Source organism: Chiloscyllium plagiosum, chromosome 17 (genome assembly GCF_004010195.1).
Source record: "Chiloscyllium plagiosum isolate BGI_BamShark_2017 chromosome 17, ASM401019v2, whole genome shotgun sequence".
Taxonomy (NCBI): Eukaryota; Metazoa; Chordata; class Chondrichthyes; order Orectolobiformes; family Hemiscylliidae; genus Chiloscyllium; species Chiloscyllium plagiosum.
The window spans coordinates 51098159-51120283 of NC_057726.1; the positions used below are offsets into that span (position 1 = coordinate 51098159).

At 40.8% G+C, this 22125-nt stretch overlaps 1 protein-coding gene across 1 annotated transcript in view; it reads right to left on the reverse strand.

Annotated features, from left to right (window-relative positions):
- LOC122558738 (dynein axonemal heavy chain 5-like) overlaps positions 1-22125 on the reverse strand; it is a 274642-nt gene that overhangs the window by 135788 nt on the left and 116729 nt on the right. Inside the window, exons 31-39 of the mRNA XM_043707530.1 lie at positions 21273-21426; positions 17384-17547; positions 16676-16832; positions 11683-11895; positions 5507-5731; positions 4712-4884; positions 1738-1916; positions 1455-1642; positions 654-848 (exon numbers count right to left, since the gene is read on the reverse strand). Coding sequence (XP_043563465.1) covers positions 654-848; positions 1455-1642; positions 1738-1916; positions 4712-4884; positions 5507-5731; positions 11683-11895; positions 16676-16832; positions 17384-17547; positions 21273-21426 — 1648 coding nt within the window. The remainder of the gene's footprint in view (positions 1-653; positions 849-1454; positions 1643-1737; positions 1917-4711; positions 4885-5506; positions 5732-11682; positions 11896-16675; positions 16833-17383; positions 17548-21272; positions 21427-22125) is intronic.

Below are 22125 nucleotides of genomic sequence, written 5' to 3' on the forward strand. Positions count from 1 at the left end.
TCTCTATCCTTGGATAGTGCGGTGTATTGGAAATTTTCCAGTCCAGTGAAAAAACTTCAATATTCAAGTATATTTTGAAGACTACATTAGGTCCTGTAGTACCATTTTCATATCCAAACATGATAGAGGATTGTGGCCAATGCCTCTACTATTCTTTTGAGTTCCTTTGATAAGCTGATGCATGAGCCATCAGGACATATTGCTTTTAGGGGTAATTATTTCATTACAAGTGTCGTCCTATCCAATTTCTCCACCTCTTGCTGTATTTCTTGAGTTGTACTGCTTTTGTCACTTGTAAAAACTGAGGTGCAATACTCATTTGATATTCCTGCAATGCCTTCGTCCCATCTCAAATCGTCCCTACCGTTTTTTAACCATACATTATTTTTAAATTTGCATTGATAAACTCAATTACTATTTCCCTTTAAGTTCCCTATAAGTCTTAGCTCATACAATCCCCTAGCCCTTTTTGCTTTCCTTCCAAAATATTTCTAATATTCTCTTGCATGATCAGCCCTTGATTTGGCAAATGTCATTTTCATTGAATCTCATTTTGATTTCTCTACTCATTCAAGGACCATCGACATATTCTGCACTATGTTATCTTCTGGGAAACGTATTAGGTTTTTGGGGATTCAGGCTGGCACACCAACCTGTTTGGAGAGCTGCTCCTCACACAATTTGTAAAGCACAAAGAACTTGCAAGCCAGGGCAATGTTGTCTATGAATCCACAGCTTGCCAGTTTGACACGGATGATGATCTGTCGATCAGGTACCATCATAGCCACTGACCGGAAATTAATCTTGAGGTTTTCAGGAAGTTCCTGACGTCCAGCATAACCTGGGTTCTATTGAGTGGAGGAAAGCTTCAAATCTTATTTTCAGCACGAAAATATATTTCCTGTTAAATACATTACATTCAATGGTCAAGAAAAACATCATGTCTGTATTAATCGCAATTACATTGTGGAGTTCAGGTTCCAATCAGATAGAAACCCTGTTTCCTTTGTTGACTTCTGCTAGGTTACAACTTTAGCAATCCTATTAAAAATAGGTACTGCATAGGTCCAGACACATTGCATGGCTCCAACACTGACATCCAGTAGCAACAGTGTACTATCCACAAGATGCACTGCAGAATTTAACCAAGGTTCTTTAGATGGCATCTTCTAAACCCATGAGCACTTCCATCTAGAAAGATAAAGGCAGCAGATACATGGGCACAGCACACCTTGCAAAAAGGTCAGCTCACTGACACCATCTCAAGAGCAATTAGGGATAGGCAATAAATGATGGTCCAGCCAGTGCCACGAGTGAATAAACAAAAAGGATCTAGCCAGTAAAGAATGTAATGCCAATAGTATAACGGTCACCCACTTGCAGCCAACAATTACTCTCTTTCAATTTGTCAATAAAACAAAGTTAGTCGCATAACAAAAATGATTGTTTCTCACCATTGTAAGAAAGATGCCAAACTCTGGGTTCATTTCTATTGTCTCACTGTCTGTAAATATGAAATATTTCTTGCGTTCCTTTTTGCAAGTCAGGATAATGGCTATTTGCTGAGCAGCTACTGAAAGTACAGGCAAGTCAATACGATTGAATTCATCAAAACATCCCCAAGACCCTGACTGTGCCAGTCCTAAAATAATAAATAAAATAGCACAGATTAATTGAATTTCATGGTCTAATAGGTGGTCACCACTGGTCAGATGGTCATTATCTTACATCCATTACCTTTGAAGATTCGGCCAAGGCCTCGGAAGTCCATTTGATCCGAACAGTTGAAGACAACCACATACTTGCCCAAGCATTTGCCCATGTCTTTAACTGTTTCGGTTTTTCCTGTGCCAGCAGGCCCTGTGGGAGCACCACCCATATTCATCCCCAATGCCTGGGCTAAAGTAATGTAGCACCTTTAAAAACAACATTCACATTATACATTGAATTGAAAGCATTCAGTTCTCAAGGAATAAGCCAATACCGGGTGGCGGAATCCAAAAATTTAATTCCATGGACAAATGAGAATACCACATGTAGAAGTACCAGTCAACCAACTAGAGTTTTTTTTTATATATTTGGTCAAAATGATGGCCCTGAACTTCTTACAGTGGTCGATGAATACTGAACATTTGAGCAAGCTGCCTGATCCTCCTGTGACAAATTTGTGACAAAGTTTGTTGGAGAGCTGATTTGAATGCTCCACAGTAAGGATAGCAGCACATCAGAAGTGTGAGAGGTGGCAGATAGCTCTGCACCAAAAAAAAGTAATATTTTGCAAATATGGTTAATTGATCAGACTGCCATTAAACATGGCCAGCTTAATTTAAAGTTGGATAAGCATTCTCCGTTTACAGTCTATATTGTGCCATTTGTGAAATTAGAGTTTTACAAATTGGGAGATGTTCCAACCTTCTACAGCATCATTTATTTAACATAGTCCCAAGATTCCAGTGATATTGATCAAAGTAGAGTTTGCATTGGGTCACTCAGAGCAAGCTAAGTGCACTTGTTAAAAAGTTATACAGTTCACAGAACATTTTCATCCAAATGATTAATTGTTTTAAATGATGTATTTTTAATGTTGGTCTTATCTATTCCCAATTTTACTTTTTCATAGTTTTGATATTTGCCACAAAATGTTTGCCATTCCCCATTATGTATCGCAATTTCCAACCAGTTCTCCTTATTCTACAATCTTCAGATAATAATTCTCACCAACCATAAACTTGTTAGTACAACTGCCCAGTACAGGCATGACAGGCCAAATGCCCTCCTCTCATGTTGTTTGATTTTATGATTCTATTCTATAATTCATTTCTTTCATTTGATTTTTGATCTAGCAGAGATCCTATTTATTTGCTGAAAGTTAAAATATTTCATCTCAAGATAATAGAGAAGAAATGCACTTCATAAAAGATCTTGAGTACTTGACGAGATGATTGTTCACAGGATGTATTCCTTTATGAGGAGAAATGTTGTCTCTTGGAGGGTCATTAATCTTTGAAACTCTCTTTGCTGGAAAATGTAGAGACAGAATCATTGAATATTTTTCAGGAACTATGTCATTCATAATGGCAAAAGCCACTTGCTCCCTATCTTGCTATGACTTTTTCACCTCAACTTCAGTGAAGATATGTTATTACAATGGTTCTAGGAAATTGTAGGCCATTATAACACAATTCCTCCACTCAGAATTTAAATATTTTGTAGAAGTTCTTTCAAACAACAATCAGGTTCTGCCAAGAATCACAAGGAACCAATATTAACAGTAAAAATGATCTTGTGTCAATTATTATTTTTTGCAGTGACATTGCAAGTGCAAAAAAAAGCTAGATAAAACTTAATGTTTGTGATTTTTTTTACACTTAGAGCAATTTGAAAAACCTCAACAAAAAGAATTAACATTAGATTCCCTATAGTATGGAAACAGGCCCTTCGGCCCAACAAGTCCACATCAACCCTCTGATGAGTAACCTACCCAGAACCCCTGACTAATGCACCTAACACTCTTGGGCAATATATCATTGCCAATTCATCTGACCTGCACATTTTTGGATTGTGGGAGGAAACAGGAGCACACCCAAGCAAACACAGGGAGAATGTGCAAACTGCACACAGACAGTCGCCCAAGGCAGGAATTGAACCCAGGTCCTTGGCGGTGTGAGGCAGCAGTGCTAAACACAGCCACCATGCCACCCTTAAAAGTATCAGAGACTACAGTTAAATAATGCAGTACCTAATACCTTTAGAATTATGTTTGAATAGTATCAGAGGATTTTTAATAGCTTTCTGCAAAAATAAATTAGTACGTCTCAGCGTCTCATCCAAAGGACAATACAATAATTCCAATTTTCTCGCTGACTCACTCGCCATTCTGTGCCTTTGTGCAATGCTTGGACAATCTCAACTCAGCACTATGTCTGTTAGGACCAAAAGCACAAAGCAGTCTGTCACATCAAACGGGACACCACGTGCCCTGTGTGGCAATAAAGCAATGTATGTGTATAAATGTGTGGGAGTAAACAAATACATGGAAAGAAGCTACTCCTCGAATCTTAGAGAGAAACTGGTTGAGGTAAGGTTGATGGTAACACATGCTGCTGGACACAATAAATGGAACTTTTGTCTGCTCATTTGGGAGTGTTTGGTAATAGATGCTCAGATTTGGTGACACAACTGGTACTAGCTCTGGCTTTCTGCAACTTCAAGGATGAAAATAAGAGGAAAAGGGAAAAAGACCCATCAGAAAAGGGGGTCAGAAAGAAGAGTTACTGATGTGCCCAGAACAAAAGACTGGAACTGAGTTGTGTAAACTGCTATCAGCTTTGACAGGGAGCTTAATTCTTGGAGCTTAATGGATCAGGGCTTATTCAAAATAAACTACAATCTGAAACCAAATTAATCCATCCACCTTGAGTTAGCAAATGTAAAGAATATCTTCTCTTAGAATCGTGAATAATACCATTCCAAAGTAGTTTGTACTAGATAAATCAGAATAGTTCAGCAGTAACCTCTCCGGGGCAACTAGGGACAGGCAATAAATGCTGGCCAGTGATGCCCACATCTAATGGGTGAATTTAAAAAAAGAGAAGGGATGGCAAAAGGCCACAACATGACATGCAGCAAAATGTATTTTGGCCATGCATTCTGGTGACACATTCCATCTTTCAACTTCAGTTATTAAAGTGCAAAGGCACAAAATTTGTACCTGTCAGTGAGTGGAGTAATAACCAATCTGTCAGTGCACCCCAAAAACTCATTCTGGTAATGAAAATCCACATCAGTAATTGATATCTGCATCTTGTCAGCATCATCAAGGAAATAGAACCTGCACTGCTTCAACCATTCAAAATCTGTCGGAGATTTTATCTGCATTCGGTACTGTAAGAGATTAAAAGAATGAAAACAGCACTTACTTGTTAATTATTATCCAAACAAGGAAAATTTCTATCACTGTAAAAATAAGTTTATGCAGCAAGACTACTTTCATTTGATGCAGCAGTGATCGATGGTCAGATTCTCAGTAAAGGTGAAGTCATTACCCATTAAATAGAAGTTGAATATATTTTGGCTCTTTTTAGACATATGCAAATTCACACCATATAACCTAATCCACCAAAGGCACTGAAGGCACCCACATTTAAATGGACAGAAAATATACTGGTGCAGAGTAGCAAAATATAGATAAGAACAAGGGACAGGGAAGAAGGGGTAAATAGAAATTTTTTGGAGTAAAATCTTTTGATTTAAGTATGTTAAAGCTTTTTGATAGGTGATTAAGTGGGAAGAAAATAAAAATTCATATCACTGTTTTTCCCAAATTCATTCTTTGAGAAATTAGATATTCTGCCAATCTTTTGCATGAATATCATTTCAGATGACAAAAAGGTTAAGATATTTGTTTTGACATTTATTTATATTCTAATATCCACTAAAAGTTAATAGATGTACAAATTAATGAAAGGAAAAACTATTGCATCTAAGATACAGTAAAATGATTTACCATCTGATCGAAGATATCTCTCTGATGGACATGGATTGTGATTAGAGTCTCATACTTCACACGCTCATTAAGATTTAAATCTTTGGTTGTCCTGTCAATCAGTATATTAAGAATTTCCAAAAAGTATTGGTTCGTTGTCTGCATGATTTTACGGTCAACCTGTGACAGTTTCAGGGCATCTTCAGCATCTCTAGTCCAAATCATCTGAATTCCAAGAAGGCCAACCTAGGATGAGCATTAATAACAATTTTAATGACTTCTGCATTAACTATTCACTAATGATATGGTTAATGATGTTCAAGTTGGTTACTTGGCTGCAGCCAACAAATGTTAACAAAAGAGCTGAATTTCAGAAGCCAGGTGACAGTGGCAGTCCTCGACATCAAGACAGTATTGATCAAGCATGATATCAGGAAAATCAGGGAAAAAAATTAAATTTCCTGGAGTCACATCTAACACAAGCAGAAGCTGGATGTGTTTGTTGGAGGTTAATCATCTCAACCTCAGGACATTACTGCTACACAGGTCCCTCATAACAATGTCCGAGGTTCAGGTATCTTGGCTGCTTCATTCAATAACCTTCTGTTCATCATATGGTTAGAATGGGAATGTTCACTGATTAGTGCAGTGTTGAATTTCATTTGCACATAATGAAGCTGTCCATTGTCCTATGCAGCAAGATTTGTACACCATTCAGGCCTAGCTTGATAATTGGGAAGTAATTTGTGCTACGCAACTGCCATGCAGATGCAAGTGTATCTAGAACAACAACGGTTGGGTGCTGGCCAAAGCCCATTTGTCACATGCCATTGGTACTTCCAAACTGAACTTGGGCATCGCAATCAGGTTGAAGTTATCAGCAATAATAGAACAAGAGGTAAGTGCTGTCAGAAGGGGAACCATATTTCATATAACTTTGAAGGATCTTGTGTGAACCAGGTAACTTCAAGTCCTTGATGGTCATGTAAGCATTCTATTGGCTTGTGCTGAATGCAATGTGTGGTTTCTGTTTGATGTGGAGGCTTGTTTTTTGCTGAAGCCACTCAGTAAAGCAACACCTAGTTATTGCACATGCTGAAACAGAATGTGGAAACAGAATGAACCAAAAGGAAATACAGGAATGTCCCTTGTTAGCTATGTCCAGCAATGTCTCGCTGTGTGATGAGGTGTGCTCAGCCCTCAGCCTACAGTGTATGCCACCCTGATGAGATCCATGAAACTCTTCTTTTCCATCTGCTCTCATTGCAAGTCCTTTCCACGGAGAGTTCTGGGCCCTGCTGCTTGTGATGTGTTGGTTTCTGTGGCTGCCTACCAATAAAGGTGAAGATGGATGCAGGAGGAGCAGGCAAGATGACAAGCCCCGGAACAACAGCAGGCTGGCACAGAGGACGAGGTGCAGCCAGCTCATGGGGAGATCGGAGCCACAAAGCCTCAGGATGTGTGGGGTGCTCAGGACATCAGAGTAATCTAGTCTCAACCCCAGTTCCTGGGCATGAACAAGGCACACAGCCAGCACAGCCTTAGTACGTCCTTAGAAATGTGCTGGATGCTGGAACTGAGGGCTGCAGGAGAGTGAAGCCATCCTCTCCCAGTAGCTGTGAAGGTCACAACTGCGCTGAACTTCTGTGCAACTGACCCCTTCTAGGAAGTGACAACTGACCCATGTAGGATCTGTCAGTCATGTAACCACAAAGCATCAGGACCAATACCATAAGTGCAAGATCAGACCAGTTCATTTTGTTCCTCATGATGAGGTCAGTTGGCTTCAATAATATTGCTGTGATCCTCCAGGTGCAGGGTACCATTGACTATGGTACTGAGAGGACCATATCACAACGTGTAGAACTCAGCAACAGGGTTCCATTTGACCAATGTTTAGGTGATCAGCGCTAACACTCCATGAAAATGTGTTACTGCTACTCTGGCAGCTGCCATGACTCCTACATCCTGGAGCACCCTCATAAACCTGGTGCATTTGAGGGTCCAAGGCCCTGACAAGGTTGGTTACAAGGACCAACTGCAGATGTTCACTTTATATATTAATGATCTGGATGAAGGAACTGGGGGCATTCTGGCAAAGTTCACCGATGATACGAAGTTAGGTGGACAGACAGGTAGTACTGAGGAGGTGGGGAGGCTGCAGAAAGATTTAGACAGTTTAGGAGAGTGGTCCAGGAAATGGCTGATGAAATTCAACGTGAGCAAATGCGAGGTCTTGAACATTGGAAAAAAGAATACAGGCATGGACTATTTTCTAAATGATGAGAAAATTCATAAAGCCAAAGTACAAAGGGATCTGGGAGTGCTAGTCCAGGATTCTCTAAAGGTTAACTTGCAGGTTGAGTCCGTGATTAAGAAAGCAAATGTAATGTTGTCATTTATCTCAAGAGGGTTGGAATATAAAAGTAATGATGTGCTTCTGAGACTTTATAAAGCTCGAGTTAGGCCCCATTTGGAATACTGTGTCCAATTTTGGGTCCCACACCTCAGGAAGGACATACTGGCACTGGAACGTGTCCAGCGGAGATTCACACGGATGATCCCTGGAATTGGAGGCCTAACATATGATTAACGGCTGAAGATCCTGGGATTGTGTTCATTAGAGTTTAGAAGGTTGAGGGGAGATCTAATGGAAACTTACAAGATAATGAATGGCTTAGAAAGGGACGATGGGAAGTTGTTTCCTTTAGCGGGGGACTAGGACCCGTGGGCACAACCTTAGAATAAGATGGGGTCAATTTAGAATGGAAATGAGAAGACATTTCTTCAGCCAGAGACTGGTGGGTCTGTGGAATTCATTGCCACAGAGCACAGTGGAGGCCAGGACATTATTGTCTTCAAGGCAGAGATTGATAAATTCTTGATCTTGCAAGGAATTAAAGGCTACGAGGAGAGTCCGGGTAAGTGGAGTTGAAACGCCCATCAGCCATGATTAAATGGCGGAGTGGACTCGATGGGCCAAATGGCCTTACTTCCATTCCTATGTGTTATGGTCTTATGGACTACTTGCAGTGACCATAGCTCATGACACTTTTGCACAACCCTCTGACTGCTGCGGAATGCAAGTTGCCCAAATCTCAACCAGGGCCATAATGGCGCAAACAATAGGGCCTCTGATGATGTAGTTCCACTGCTCGGACCAGTCTGGGAGCTCCCTCCAGTTCAGTCCAGACAGAGCCTGCTGCATTACCTTGGCATGCTGTGCCCTGCAAAACTGGAGCACGCAAAGAGACAGTGTGATAGATACTGAGGAACTGAGAGACCAAGATCAGTCTTCTAAGGATGATGACACTGGGGAGAAGGGCTGTTCTTGTCCATGAAGACCTCAGCTGTGTACAAAACAGACAGAACCTCACAGACACCCTGTTACAGTAAATGGGGACTGGGTGCAGCAGACAACCACACTCTGTAAAATAGTTGTTGGTCAGGATGCTGAAATCTTTTTGCATTTTGGGAGAGAAGTTCAACCTCTCTTCGCTTTGATGGAGTCCCCTTTTGCACATGCTTGTCTTGTTCTTGGCCAGTGGTGCACCTGTTTGTAATGTTTCGCTGCTGGATAATGACAGGATGCAGGTCTACAGCAGGCACTGGGTACAGGGTATCTGACTCAGTGGGTGTTCAGACAGAATGCAGCTAAGAGGTGAAAGGTGTGGCACTGGAAAAGCACAGCAGGTCAGCCAGCCTCCAAAGAGCAGAGGAACCGATGTTTCGTACAGAAACACTTCATCAGGAATGTCGGGGGTGGGGTGGAGGGCAGGGGAAGGGGAATGGGAGGTCAATAAGCAGGTCGGGGTGGAGCTGGGGGAAAGCTAGCTGGGAAGGCTATAGGTAGATGGGGAGTGATGGTGATTGGTCGGAGGATGGAGCAGATAGGTGGGAAGGAAGATGGACATGTAGGACAGTTCAAGAGACTGGTGCTGAGTTGGAGGGTTGTATCTGAGATGATGTGGGGGGAGGGGAGATGAAGAAACTGCTGAAATCGGCATTGATCCCATGCGGTTGGAGGGTCCTAAGGTGACAGATGAGACGATCTTCCTCCAGGTATCAGGTGGTTAGAACTTGGTGGTGAAGGCAGCTCAGGACTTGTATGTCCTTGGTGGAATCAGGGGGTGGAGTTGGTGGTCGGCCATAGTACGGTGGGATTGTTGCTAAGGACAGGTGAAGTCTGTGGCCTGATAGTTTAACATGACCCAGACAAGAGGATATATACCTGAGGGAACATCAGCCATGCCAGCTATGTGCTATGGGCAGTGTGCTTTTGTGCCATAACATTGCCAGTGAGGGGCAGTGGCAGATTTCCAATGCTTGTTCCAGGTGTACTGTGGCCTTTCAAAGATGGCACAAGTGCAAACAATTCCAATCTTTTGATGGATAGCTGCTGAGTGACCAGTTGTTCTGGGAATGGCATCTGGTAAGATGTGGTGGAAATTGGACATGAGGGAGGCCGGATGAATGGTGTAATTAATGTGGCAAATTGGTACGGTAGGCAAGAGAACTACTAGGCCTCACAGTGAGAAAAGCTTCCATAAAACCTGACGCAACTTGCACTTAGTCAAATAAAATAAGATTTGGCTTAATATTTTTTCTGATTTTGTTTTTAGATGTTTATTTTTCTGCCACACACATCTCCACTGGAGCCTTCAAATTGAGGGGTAGCCAATGACTCCCTTTGGCTCTGCTCTAGCAATGTTTTGTCATTTAATATCTCCCCATCTTCAGTCTTATCACAGAGCTTCCATCTTGCTTTTTATCTACCATGCCCCATTTCACCTTGTTAAGAGCTAATACATTTCTATTGTTTCCAATTATGGTGAAAAGACAGCCAGAAATATTAACTCATTTCAATCTTCATGGGTGCTGAGTCTTTTCCAGCATTTTCCATTCTTATTTAAGCTTTCCAGCAAGCTCAATAGTTTGCTTTTGGCATATCTGCTAATTTCTTTGAATAGCATTGGGGTGGGACTGAAGATGAGAGGATGTTCCTTCTGCTACAGTACTGACCACATGTTCAACTGTGTGACATTAAGTGAGGGCAGTAGCTGAAGTATTGAGTACCAACACACTACAGGTGACTGTTGCTACGCATACTTTTTGCACATATTCAATATGTGCGCTAATGCCCTCACACACAAGGCATTTGGTGTAATGTGCCCCATTTTAGTGCCCATACACAATGAGGGCCATTTGGAAGTAAGCCTAATTCTTGTCTCTCGGATCTTCTTTAGACAAATAAATAAATAGGTTGTTTCAAACAGCCTTGGCGCCATATAAAATGAACACCTAGAATTTAGTTGTGATTTGTATTTGCAGATTCATTCTATTTTGTTCAAAAAGCACACAATCTGTAGGCAGTCAGTCAATATGACATTTTATAAATTCCTACATTGGAAATAGAATCAATCTGACTCAAGGTTGGGATACAGATAGACTCTCAACCTCGTAACTTTAATGCATTGTTTGAGCTGAGATGTCTTTTTTTATATATATACTGATAAACCCTAAATTATCTCAGGGCTGTGACTCGAAAGAAATTCTGGGATTTACATATTAATCAATTGAAACCTGCAACCCCATTTTAAGTGATTAAAGACTTAACAGCAATCTAGGTTAGTTCAATACATCATATCAGTTGTATGACACTTTAATCTTGTGCTATAAATTCTGTGTCCTACGATCCTACTCCACTAGCTACCTGACGAAGGAGCAGCACTCTGAAAGCTTGTACTTCCAAATAACCTGTTAGACTATAACCTGGTGCTGAGTGGCTTTTAACTCAGTTGTGATTACTACTGTAGATTGCACAGTACACCAAAAACTAAATTATAATCTGAATTTTACATTTGTTTCCATTAGCATATCCACTAAAGTCAATGCTCAAAGATCAAAAACCCAATAAATATTGGCCCCCACTACTTGAATCTGAAGCAAAAAAAAATTCAGCTCCTGCAAACCTATTAATGGATGAGAAAATCATGTTCATGGAAGCACATATCAAAAAAAACCTCCCCTCTGAGCAATAAATCATGGTGACCAAACCATTGAAGTGATTATCCCACTATATATTGAGAAAGAATTCATTCATTTATAAATTTGGATCACAATTGGCTTTCAAAATATGTATTTTTAAATTGGTTAAGAACAAAATAGCATGCTAATTAATAGATTTCAGAACTTACCTGGGCACAGAATGTATTCAGGAAATCAATAAGATTAAAATGTTCTTCCTGTATTACATAGGCAGCATTTCGAATAATACTGTGAAGTGAACTTTGAGACTCCTTAAGCAGAGAATTCAACCAAACTTCAACATTTCCTTCTGTTGCAACTGGTTTATCCAGTTCAATTGTGTCCCCTTCTCTGGAGCACACAGCCAATATGCGATCGTAGATCTGTATGTAAAGACGTGTAACTTTGACCCAAAATATTGGATTGTGCTCGGTACCATGTTTAATACGTTGTTGTCCAATGCATACATCTGACATCACAATTATAAAAAGCATCATTTCACTTAATCTTTTAGAAAATAAAGTTGCATGCAAACTAATGGGATAAGTATTTGATTGGTAAGAATTCCTCTAGTTATTATGGATGGAATTTAATCCAAGTAAATTGGAGTCTTGCCTACTCACTGATGAGCTAGCAAGAGCCGTTCTGGGAAAGCCAGCGAAATCAGGTGTCAGTTAGGTACATAAGTGGTCAACAGCAGGCCTTCATTAGGATTAAAATATAGCTCTGAGGGGGTAGAAACCCAATTCCCCAAAAGGTGCTAGTCAATTCATTGCTGACAGCTTCTCATTGTCCTCACTTTCCAGTAACATATCTACCAGAGGCCCATGCCACAGGGAGGGTGGATGGTGATCACAGGACAGGATTCACTGATTGGCATAGCTAGGGAAGAATAGATAGTTCTCAATGTGTTCATGTTTCAGACTTCCACATTGTGACTGCCACAAACAGCTTATTAAATACTCGTGACAGTGATATGGGGCTCTGAATGTCTTTTGCCCACTCAATTAAATGTCCCTGCCCTGCTAACTGGCATTGAGGCAGGGCATAAGTTCTGTTCTAAGTGCATGACATTATTCATGTATTATGAAGATTTTCATTGCTGAAATTCATAGTGTAATCATAAAAATGTTTCAAACCTGTGATCTCTACCACTATAAGGACAAACAGGCAGCAGATGCATGGGAACAACACCACCTGCAATCCTGCAATTCCCCTCCAAGCCAAATAATATCCTGACGTGCAACCACATTGCGATTCCCTCACAATCAGTGGGTCAAAATCCTGGAACACATTCCCTCATAGTGTTGTAGGTCTCCCTGCCCCCAGCAACCGCAGCTCAACACTATGGTCCACCACCAGCTTCTCAAGGGAATGCAGAGAAGGGCAATAAATGTTGACCTAGTTAGTGACACCCAGATCCTATGATCAAATACTAAAAAAAATTCTGAAGCTATCTATCTACAACTATTCACTGTAAATAAAAGCCAGAGGGAGTCTTGCTTCAGCACTTTATCAGCCTGATTCAATTAATAGCGCGCTCATTACTGGTTCAGTTTTTGTGGTTTCAAGTTCGAGCCCACGGTTTAAGCATACGATTTTGACATTGCTGTGCATTGTTTGAGTTACTGTCCTTTGGATAAGATTTTAAACTGTAGTCCTGTCCAACCATACAGATCTGTTGGCCCTGTTCAAGGAATTGCAGAATGTTCTTTCAGAGTCCAGCTCAACCTTCTTCCTTGAAGCAACATGAACAGAAAAGTGTGCACATAATAGGCTGGACAATGTATGGAGGGGAAGGTCCCTCATATGTTGGGGGTAAGCTTGCCTCCATTTCACCAGTTTGGCCCCGCTTTAAATTATTCGAGTGATGGCTGTTTAATTAGAAAGAGGCAAGTCTTCCACTTATCTGCAGGAGGATTTCCAGCCTCATACAGCTGAGCAATTGGATGTGGGGAGCTCTGCACACTGGTAGTGCCAGCAGGGGTCGTCAATAATGCCATTGCAAGGGGGAGACAAAAGAAGGTGGTGTCAAAGATGGAGACAAACTTTCAGGTACATCTGGGATTGCACTGGGGCAAGACGGATAGGTCTCGATTGAGGAGTTGAACAGGATGGGCAAGTGGGACATGGGAAGACAAAATTGTGAGGAGGAACCTCCGAGTGACACTGGAGACTGGTGAGGGGCAGCAACCCACAGAGTTAAACCGAGAAGGCTACATGTTCAAAACTGACCTCTTCTGCCTCTCAGTTAACCAAAATGGCAGTGGATGAGACTCTTAACTGAGAAATAATTGCATCTCTCCCGCTACTTGTAAAAATAAGCGTGGAGTAATTTGCAGATATACATGCCTGTTTTCCTGCCCACAGGTAGCCAATACATTTCAGCCCTATGTCTCCTAACTTTGCCAAAATACCAATGGTTGGTGTATTTCATTGTAATTAGTTACACATGAAGTGTTTTATATTCCTCTCTCAGACACGATAAGAAATTACATTGATACCTGTCTTAAGGACTCTTGTGTTGTGGTGGTAGTGTCCCTACATCTAAACCAGACGGCCTACTTGCTCTAAGAGTAAGTAATAACACCTCTGACAAGGTTAATTTAAAAATATCTAGATACGGGTCATTCCATTTATTAGCATAATCTCAGCAATACTATTTAAAACCACCAGAGGCTGATCATGCACTTTAATAAGAATCCTAGCAGGTTTGAAACTAAGTAGCGCATTTTTAAATTCCAAACTTTTCTAATAAATATGGTGAACTATTCCAAATCACTTTTGCTCTAATCCAATCACTAAAAAGAAATGTTACAGGATTGTGCAGCTCGAATACAAGAAAGGCAGGAGCTTAAACTCTTTGAAAAGCAGTGAATGGTGATGCACAGATAAGGAATTTAGTTATATATACAGGTAATAAATGTGAAGAACTTGGAATTCTAATTTGTGGGTAGCAAAAGCACAGCAATGAAAGTGAAACCTGGAATGAGTGTAAAAACGACAACCAGATAGAAAAACTGATATAGCTGGAAAACATCAGGAGGCCAGTCAGCATCTAAGGAGAGAAACCAGAGTTAACATTTTGAGTCCAGTGACCCTCCTTCAGAAACTCTGTTCCATAGAATCCTCCAGAACCCTGTTCTGAAGAAGGGTCACTGTACACAAAACATTAACTTCTCTCTACAGATGCTGCCAGACCTGCTGAGTTTCCCCAGCAATTTCTTTTTTTGTTTGTTTCAGATCTTCAGCACTTTTTTTATTTGTTCATGGCAATATGGGCATCGCTGGCTAAGCCAGCATTTATTGCCCGTCCCTAATTGCCCAGAGGGCATTAGAGGGTCAACCACATTGCTATGTGCCTGGAGTCACCTGTAGGCCAGACCAATTTCCTTCCCTAAAGGATATTAGTGGATCAGATGGGTTTTCCCAACAATACTTTCATGATCATTATTAACCTTTTAATATCTTATTCTTAATTGAATGCAAACTTCACCATCTGTTGTGGTGGGATTTGAACATTACCTGGGTGTCTGGATTAATAGTCTACTGATAATACCACAAGACCAGCCCCTCCCATGTTCTGCAGTTCTTTATTTTGTATTTAGTTAGATGTACTTTTACTCAAAATCTAAGTCCATACTATAAAGGGAAGAGCTAATTCCAAAGTTTGTGAGTTCAGATAATGTCATTCCTTTACAGATAGCAGGTATCCATATTACTCAGATCATGATCAGTGTGCCCACCTGGAAAAATCCAATGCAGTTTGGTGGCTTTGGTTTTGCATGGCCCCCAAATTGAATTCTTTTTTAATGAAATCAAGTATTTCTTCAGAAATCAAAACCACAATCTCAGTTTAGATAGGGGCAAATTACTGCAGATGCCAGAACTTGTACTGAAAACAAAAGATGCTGGAAATCACGGTGGGTCAGGCACCATCTATGGAGAGAGAGCAAGTTAACATTTTGAGTCTAAATGACTCTTCATCGTGGCACTGATTTGGAGGGGACAACATTTATCAGGGGAGGGGAGTGGGGAATGGGAGCAGTGGAGTGCTGGGGGAGAAAGGGCATTGAAAGTGCAGGTTTAGTGATGGGAATGTGAGAATGTCAGAATAATGGTGCGTCCAACTGTCAGACTGGAAAGAACAGATAGTCCCACTGGAGTGGGCGGGGGGTGGGGCTGTGCATGTGTGTGTGTGTGCAGGGAGAGAGGAGACGCTGACAGAAAATACAATCAGTAAAGCTGAAAAAAGGGGGAGGAATGCAAAGGGGAGTTTAGATGCCCAGCTAAGATTCATTCTATTTTTTAGCATACAGCTCTAATCCTATGATGGCTCCAATGAGAAATAGAAATAGGGTAACTTTCCTATGTTGTGCATTTCTGATAATGGTCAGATTATGCTATTGGCCTTATATGGGGAAGAAAGAGGCTTCAACCCTGACAAAGCCTATATTTATGGTGGGAATGAGTGCACCATAAGTGCCAAGGTGAAACAAATATTTTCTGTAATGTCCACAGTTATTCCATAGACATTGCCAGGCTGTAGATACCACCAACTGTTACACTCAAGGCCAACGACTCTTCTGTGTTGCGAAAGATACTGCTATAATCAGAGAAGAGTACAGCACCAAAGGAGGCTATTCAGCTTACTGATTGCATCAAATCATTCAAAGAGCCATCCAGTTAGGCCGATTCCCCAACTATTTACCCAACATCTGAAATGTTTTTGTCATTGAAGTATTTATCCAATTCACTTCTTGAGCTACTATCAAATCTGCACGTGACTCCTACCAGGCCGTGCATTCCAAATCTTAGCCACTCACTGCATAAAGAGGTTTCGCATCAGGTCTCCACTGGCTCTTTATGCCAATTACCTTGAACTTCTCTCTCCATCCAGAATAGGATGAATAGTAAAGTGGAAATAGCAAAGTGAAATGAATCAAAAGTTTTAAATGTTATTATTTTTAGTTAAATATTATGTCAGAATCATACAAATGCCAGAAGGAAGTGATTGACCTAATTTGTTTATTGTGCCAGTGCTAATTCGATACCTTGGATACCTACAAAAATCTAAACACCCCCCATCTCCACATGTCTTGCAATGGTGCTGTTTTGTTAGATGGAGTTAACTTCATAGTTATATAAACAATTCAAACTCACCTTCTCGTGGAATAGTACCAATTTAATATTGTCAAAGATATTAAGCAAATGAGCTTGTATCGTATGCGAATCGGAAGCTTGTCCCAGAATTTCCAGGAGAGTAGGGTCTGATACAAAAAAGAACCTTGGGAACATCATGCGCTTCTTTTCCAGATACCTGATATTTAATAGCAACAGGAAAGAAAGGGACAAAGGTGTCACTAAAACTAAGTTTTGGTTTGAGCATGCTAAATACTTCCCATTCCTCAATGGGAAAAATAAACAAATAGATAATTTGAAATTCTATAACAAGAAAGAACCATAATCCAAATCAGACAAGAATATACAAGGCTCTAGGAAAACCTGCTTATATCTCATCAAACATCAGCATTGTTTGGCAGAGGCCTGGGGTAAAATAATATGGCAAGAACCTGGAAATATAGAATCTCACAGCAGGGAAGGATGCCCTTTGACCCAGCTTGCCCATTTCAGTTATTTGAAGATCTATCCAAAAATCAGTAATGAAAGGGAGAGAGAAGAAGTGCAGAGGATTGAAGACATTCTCACTTGCTTGACAAACAGAGACAGGCTGTGACTCCTCTGTTCTTTGTAGTCTGGCTGTTTACTTTAATGTGCTCAAAGTCCCAAACTAAATATCTCAAATTTTTTATCACAGTTATATGTAGTAATCTCAAAATTAACACTATTTTCCACCATTACAGCATTTACCCAGTTAATGATTTCTGACACATTTCAAGTTGTTCCAAGAGATGTGGTAACAGCTGGACCATAGCTTCATCTCCTGTACAGCATTGAACCACATTAGGGATTTCATGGGCTCGGCTCATTATCTTCATCCAGGACTTATCTATATTGGAAAACCTCTTTGCTTCCTGTTGTGACATGGAAGATTTAATAGTTTATTTTTATATAAAGGTAACACTTAAACACTGAAAATCCATCATGTACAATTCTGTTCCTTGTACTGATTTAACTTTACAATCTATTCAAACTCTTGCCTTATATATGCTTAGTTTTTAATTTTACTTTCATTATGAGTTGTAAATTCTAACTTTGTTGTTTGGGTGAATGAGCAGGTCTCACAAAAAATAGAAAATATCACATTTCAAGCAGCTTACCTAAATCTGGAACAGAGAAACTTGTGTTTATGATGAAAGAATTCTTCCCTAGCTGTATAACTACAAGTAACAAGATTCCTAATATGCAGGCAACACTCGAATAACACATGCTTGTTGATCGTGATGCAGACATCACACCAGTTTGGGCTATATGTCAATTTCAACAACTTCAGCATCCAGCCAGTACTAACAGGTCTTGAAGCAGTGGTGCAATGTTGCAGGAGCAGACAGGCAAGAAATGATTCGGATCTGGAAAATTGAAGAATGACACAACATGGGAAAGCACAAGCCCTCAAGTACATGGGCACTATTGTGCAAGCTTTGTTGGAGGCAATTGTAGGAGAAGAGGTGTCATCTATCTACAAGCGGATTGGAATCCTTTCATTCTTATGTTCAGAGAGCAGAGAATCTTAATGGCAGGAGTCAAGTCTCAAGGACCTGATTGTGGTGCTGCAAGAAATTCAATGATCTCATGTGAATTGTCAAAGTCAAAGACTGAGTCTTTAAGGGTCATATCCTTATAGCACCATTAGCCTTACACACTGTTCACTTACCACACCCCCATCACTAATCTGCCAACAATCTTGGTCACTCAGTCTGCAACCTTGACATTCATGTTTCACCATATCCACACACACCTCACACTCATGTCCCACAGCATGCTCACATATGACCAATTATTCAGGCATTATAACCACACCATCCACACAATTTTCACAACACGCATTGGAACCCTTCCCTGTCTCTTACAGGATAAGCTTCAAGCAACAGGCTGCAGAAGGACCTAACTAGAGGGGGCAGGTGCAACTATGTACCCTAAATTTCATGGAGAAAATAACTATTATTATGATGTCCATTGTTAAGACTGGGTCCAACGGTGGATCTGAAATCAAGATGATAGTGTTCATCTTTTCATATTGCTCCTGCCAATCATCCCATGCTGTCTGATTTACTGGCTGCGGATTGTGCCAGTGTGCACCTCCAAAACCCCTCCCCTCACTCCACACACACCAAACCATTGCATTTCCCCTTTCAACAGAAGAGAATGCTGAAAATGCATCATCACTCAATATCACACTCAAATTCACCAGTCCAGATAACACCTAGTGTAATTCAGGGGTTATCCTAGAAGGGGAGATTTCCATGAGGTTAGACACTGGGCACAAATGGCCTTCAGCCAGGTAGACTATAGATAAAGATGGCACAGGTGCCAGCACACCAGAAGCTGTGACTGCGTATGGTTCTGCTGCAGAAAGCTCATGTGAGGACTCAGATGTAGAACCCTACAGAAGGAAGTTGATGGTCATGCACAGTAAGACATCTATCACTTTGGAAACCTATCAGAAACCTATAGTCAGTATTAAGGAGCTTGGAGGAATTTTGTACAGAGTTTTTGGCCCATATTTTCCAGGATATTGGTCAACTCTTATAACACAGCATTGGTTCAAACCCTGATGCAGCTGGTCAGAGGGTTGGTCAGAGTTTCCACTGCAGCACAAGTAACAACCACCCAACATCTGACATGCTGCCCTGCAAATCCACAATGACTGGCGATTATAGTGTGCAGTTGAAACTTTATTGCTGGAACAGCACAGCAGGTCAGGCAGCATCCAGGGAACAGGAGATTCGACGTTTCGGGCACAGGCCCTTCCTCAGGAATCCTGAGGAAGGGCCTGTGCCCGAAACGTCGAATTTCCTGTTCCCTGGATGCTGCCTGACCTGCTGTGCTGTTCCAGCAGTAAAGTTTCAACTTTGATCTCCAGCATCTGCAGACCTCACTTTCTCCTCGAAGATTATAGTGTGCAAACAAGCTTGCAGAGTGCCACAGTGGCTAAGCAAACTGTCCTCCAATAAATGACTAGAATTATTAATGTTACAGTCCCAGGAGAGTGGATCCATAGAGGGTGAATCTCTCAGGAAAGGAGCATTGCCACTCTATTGCCTGTCAGGCAGCCAGGCCAGATTACAGTCATTCATGTCAAGAAAGTGTAGTGTGCAGCCAGACCTTCCTGGTTCAGAGTTGCTGGAGGTCATCCTCCAAGACTATCTAGTCCCCCTTCCACTGAAAGTGAATAGCTTTTCACTCTGTGATCACTGTTAGCACTATATGAGAGCACTTGACAGGCAACATCATATGGAAGACAGGTACAAAAGAATTCTTAATATTCACACTTTCGTTAAGAACCTGGCTCTCAAAGTGACAGTTTTATACTTGTAAACTGTTTCAGAATACTTCCTTCCTTATTGATGTTCAAATGTTCTAACATCTTGTTCCTCACTGACATTCAGGAAGGAAAACTAATGCCTGAACATCCTTTGTAGGCATGGCCACCTGCTCCAAGTAACAACTTCCTCCTCCAGCAGCCTGCTCCCCCCCCCCACCCCTCCCCCTCACCCCCCACCTCCAAGTTAGGGTATATTTCATTGGAAAGGCCTATTACTGCACCCATGTATTAGAGGAACTAGCTTGTGAGGAACCTTTGATGTTAGCAAAAGATTCTTCAGCACCTGGCACACCATTCCCTATTGACTTCTGCAACTTTAATCAACCATTAAAAACACCAAACACTTACAGGATCAAATCAATAACCAGAAAAAGAATCAATCACCAACCAACTTTTCATGAACTCTTTAAATACCAGTAGTGGTGAGGTATGAATATGGACCTCATAATTATATGTTAATTTCTCCAGAGAATGAAACACTTCTGCACTAATAAGCTAATATGAGTGAGGTATTGTTGTTTAAGACATAAAACCTGCATCAATCAACACCTTATAGGTAAGCATGCACTTTTCCACATTCTGCTGCTACTGTCCTTGTAATTAATTAGAATTCCTATAGTGTGGAAACAGACCCTTTGGCCCAACAAGTCCACACTGGCCCTCTAAAGAGTAGCCCACCCAGGTCGATTCCCTTACATTTAACCCCAGACTAATGCACCCAACCTACACATCCTTGAACACTGTGGACAATTTAGCATGGCCAAGCTACCTAACTTGCACATCTTTGGATTGTGGGAGGAAACCAGAGTACCCAGAGGAAACCCATGCAAATGCTGGGAGAACATGCAAACTCCACACAGACAGTCACCTGAGGCTGGAATTGAACCCAGGTCCCTGGCACTGTGAGGCGGTAGTGCTAACCACTGGGTCACCGTGCTTCCCCTACATAACAAAAAAGAAGTATCTGAGAGATATGGGATTTCTCTCCAATTCACTCTTCTATGCTATTCAGCAATTTCTCCTTCCACTTTCCTGCTTGAAGTAGTCAGTGTTCACAGTAAGAGGGCCAGCAGCCTGAGCAGATATACCCCTACACTTGACACTAAGCATTAACACACGCATTCCATTAGCCTATGTCCTCACTTGTTTTCTTAAGACTTGATATTAAAAAAGAAAATTTCCCATCAATCGAAAATTTTGTTACATTCATGCATTTCCAGGCGAGAATTTTATTGTAGGTAAACTATAGCTGACCTTTGGAAGTTGCTTGGCAATGTCTCCACCCACAAACACTGCTTCCAGATATATCCATAGGTTTTGTACAACCAGCCAGCTCTCAATTATATCCGTGGTGGATGATAGTTTGTGTACCCACTTTTGAATGTGTGCTCTGAATGGAACATTGTACCTGAGAGAGGAAATCAGGTACATCAGATGAACTCACTTTGACAAACTGTATTAATTTATTGTTTTATTGAATTTTATAGTGAAACTGCTAATGTAAATTTGAGCAATGCATTGGGAATGATGGATACATAAGCTTGACATCTACACATTAACTAGTGAAAGTGAGGACTGCAGATGCTGGATGATCCTGATGAAGGGTTTATACCCGAAACATTGATTCTCCCGCTCCTCGGATGCTACCTGACCCACTGTGCTTTTCCAGCACCACACTCTTAACTTTACACATCACTGTTAAGTGATGTAAGTTTTATATCTATTTGTCTCGCAATATATTTATTTTAGCAATTGTTAATGACACACAGGAAATTTGATCTAGGTTTTAGCACTGCTAATTCATAAATGTGACAAAACTAATTTTGCATGCACTACTTAAAAAATAAAATGTAATGATACTCATGAAATAATAATCTTTGTATTCATACAGCACCTTACCATAAGTAAATTTCTCATTGCAATTTTGACAATATGCCTTAATTCATTGCTGTTTTAATCAAATTATTCAATCACTTAAATTCGTTATGGCACAGAATGTAAATTTGGATTTTAGGGATAACATTAATCGCAGCAATTTGATCTTTTGAACTGAATATTTTGATGCTTACTTTTTAATAGATAATTTGTCAAATCTAATTTCATACAG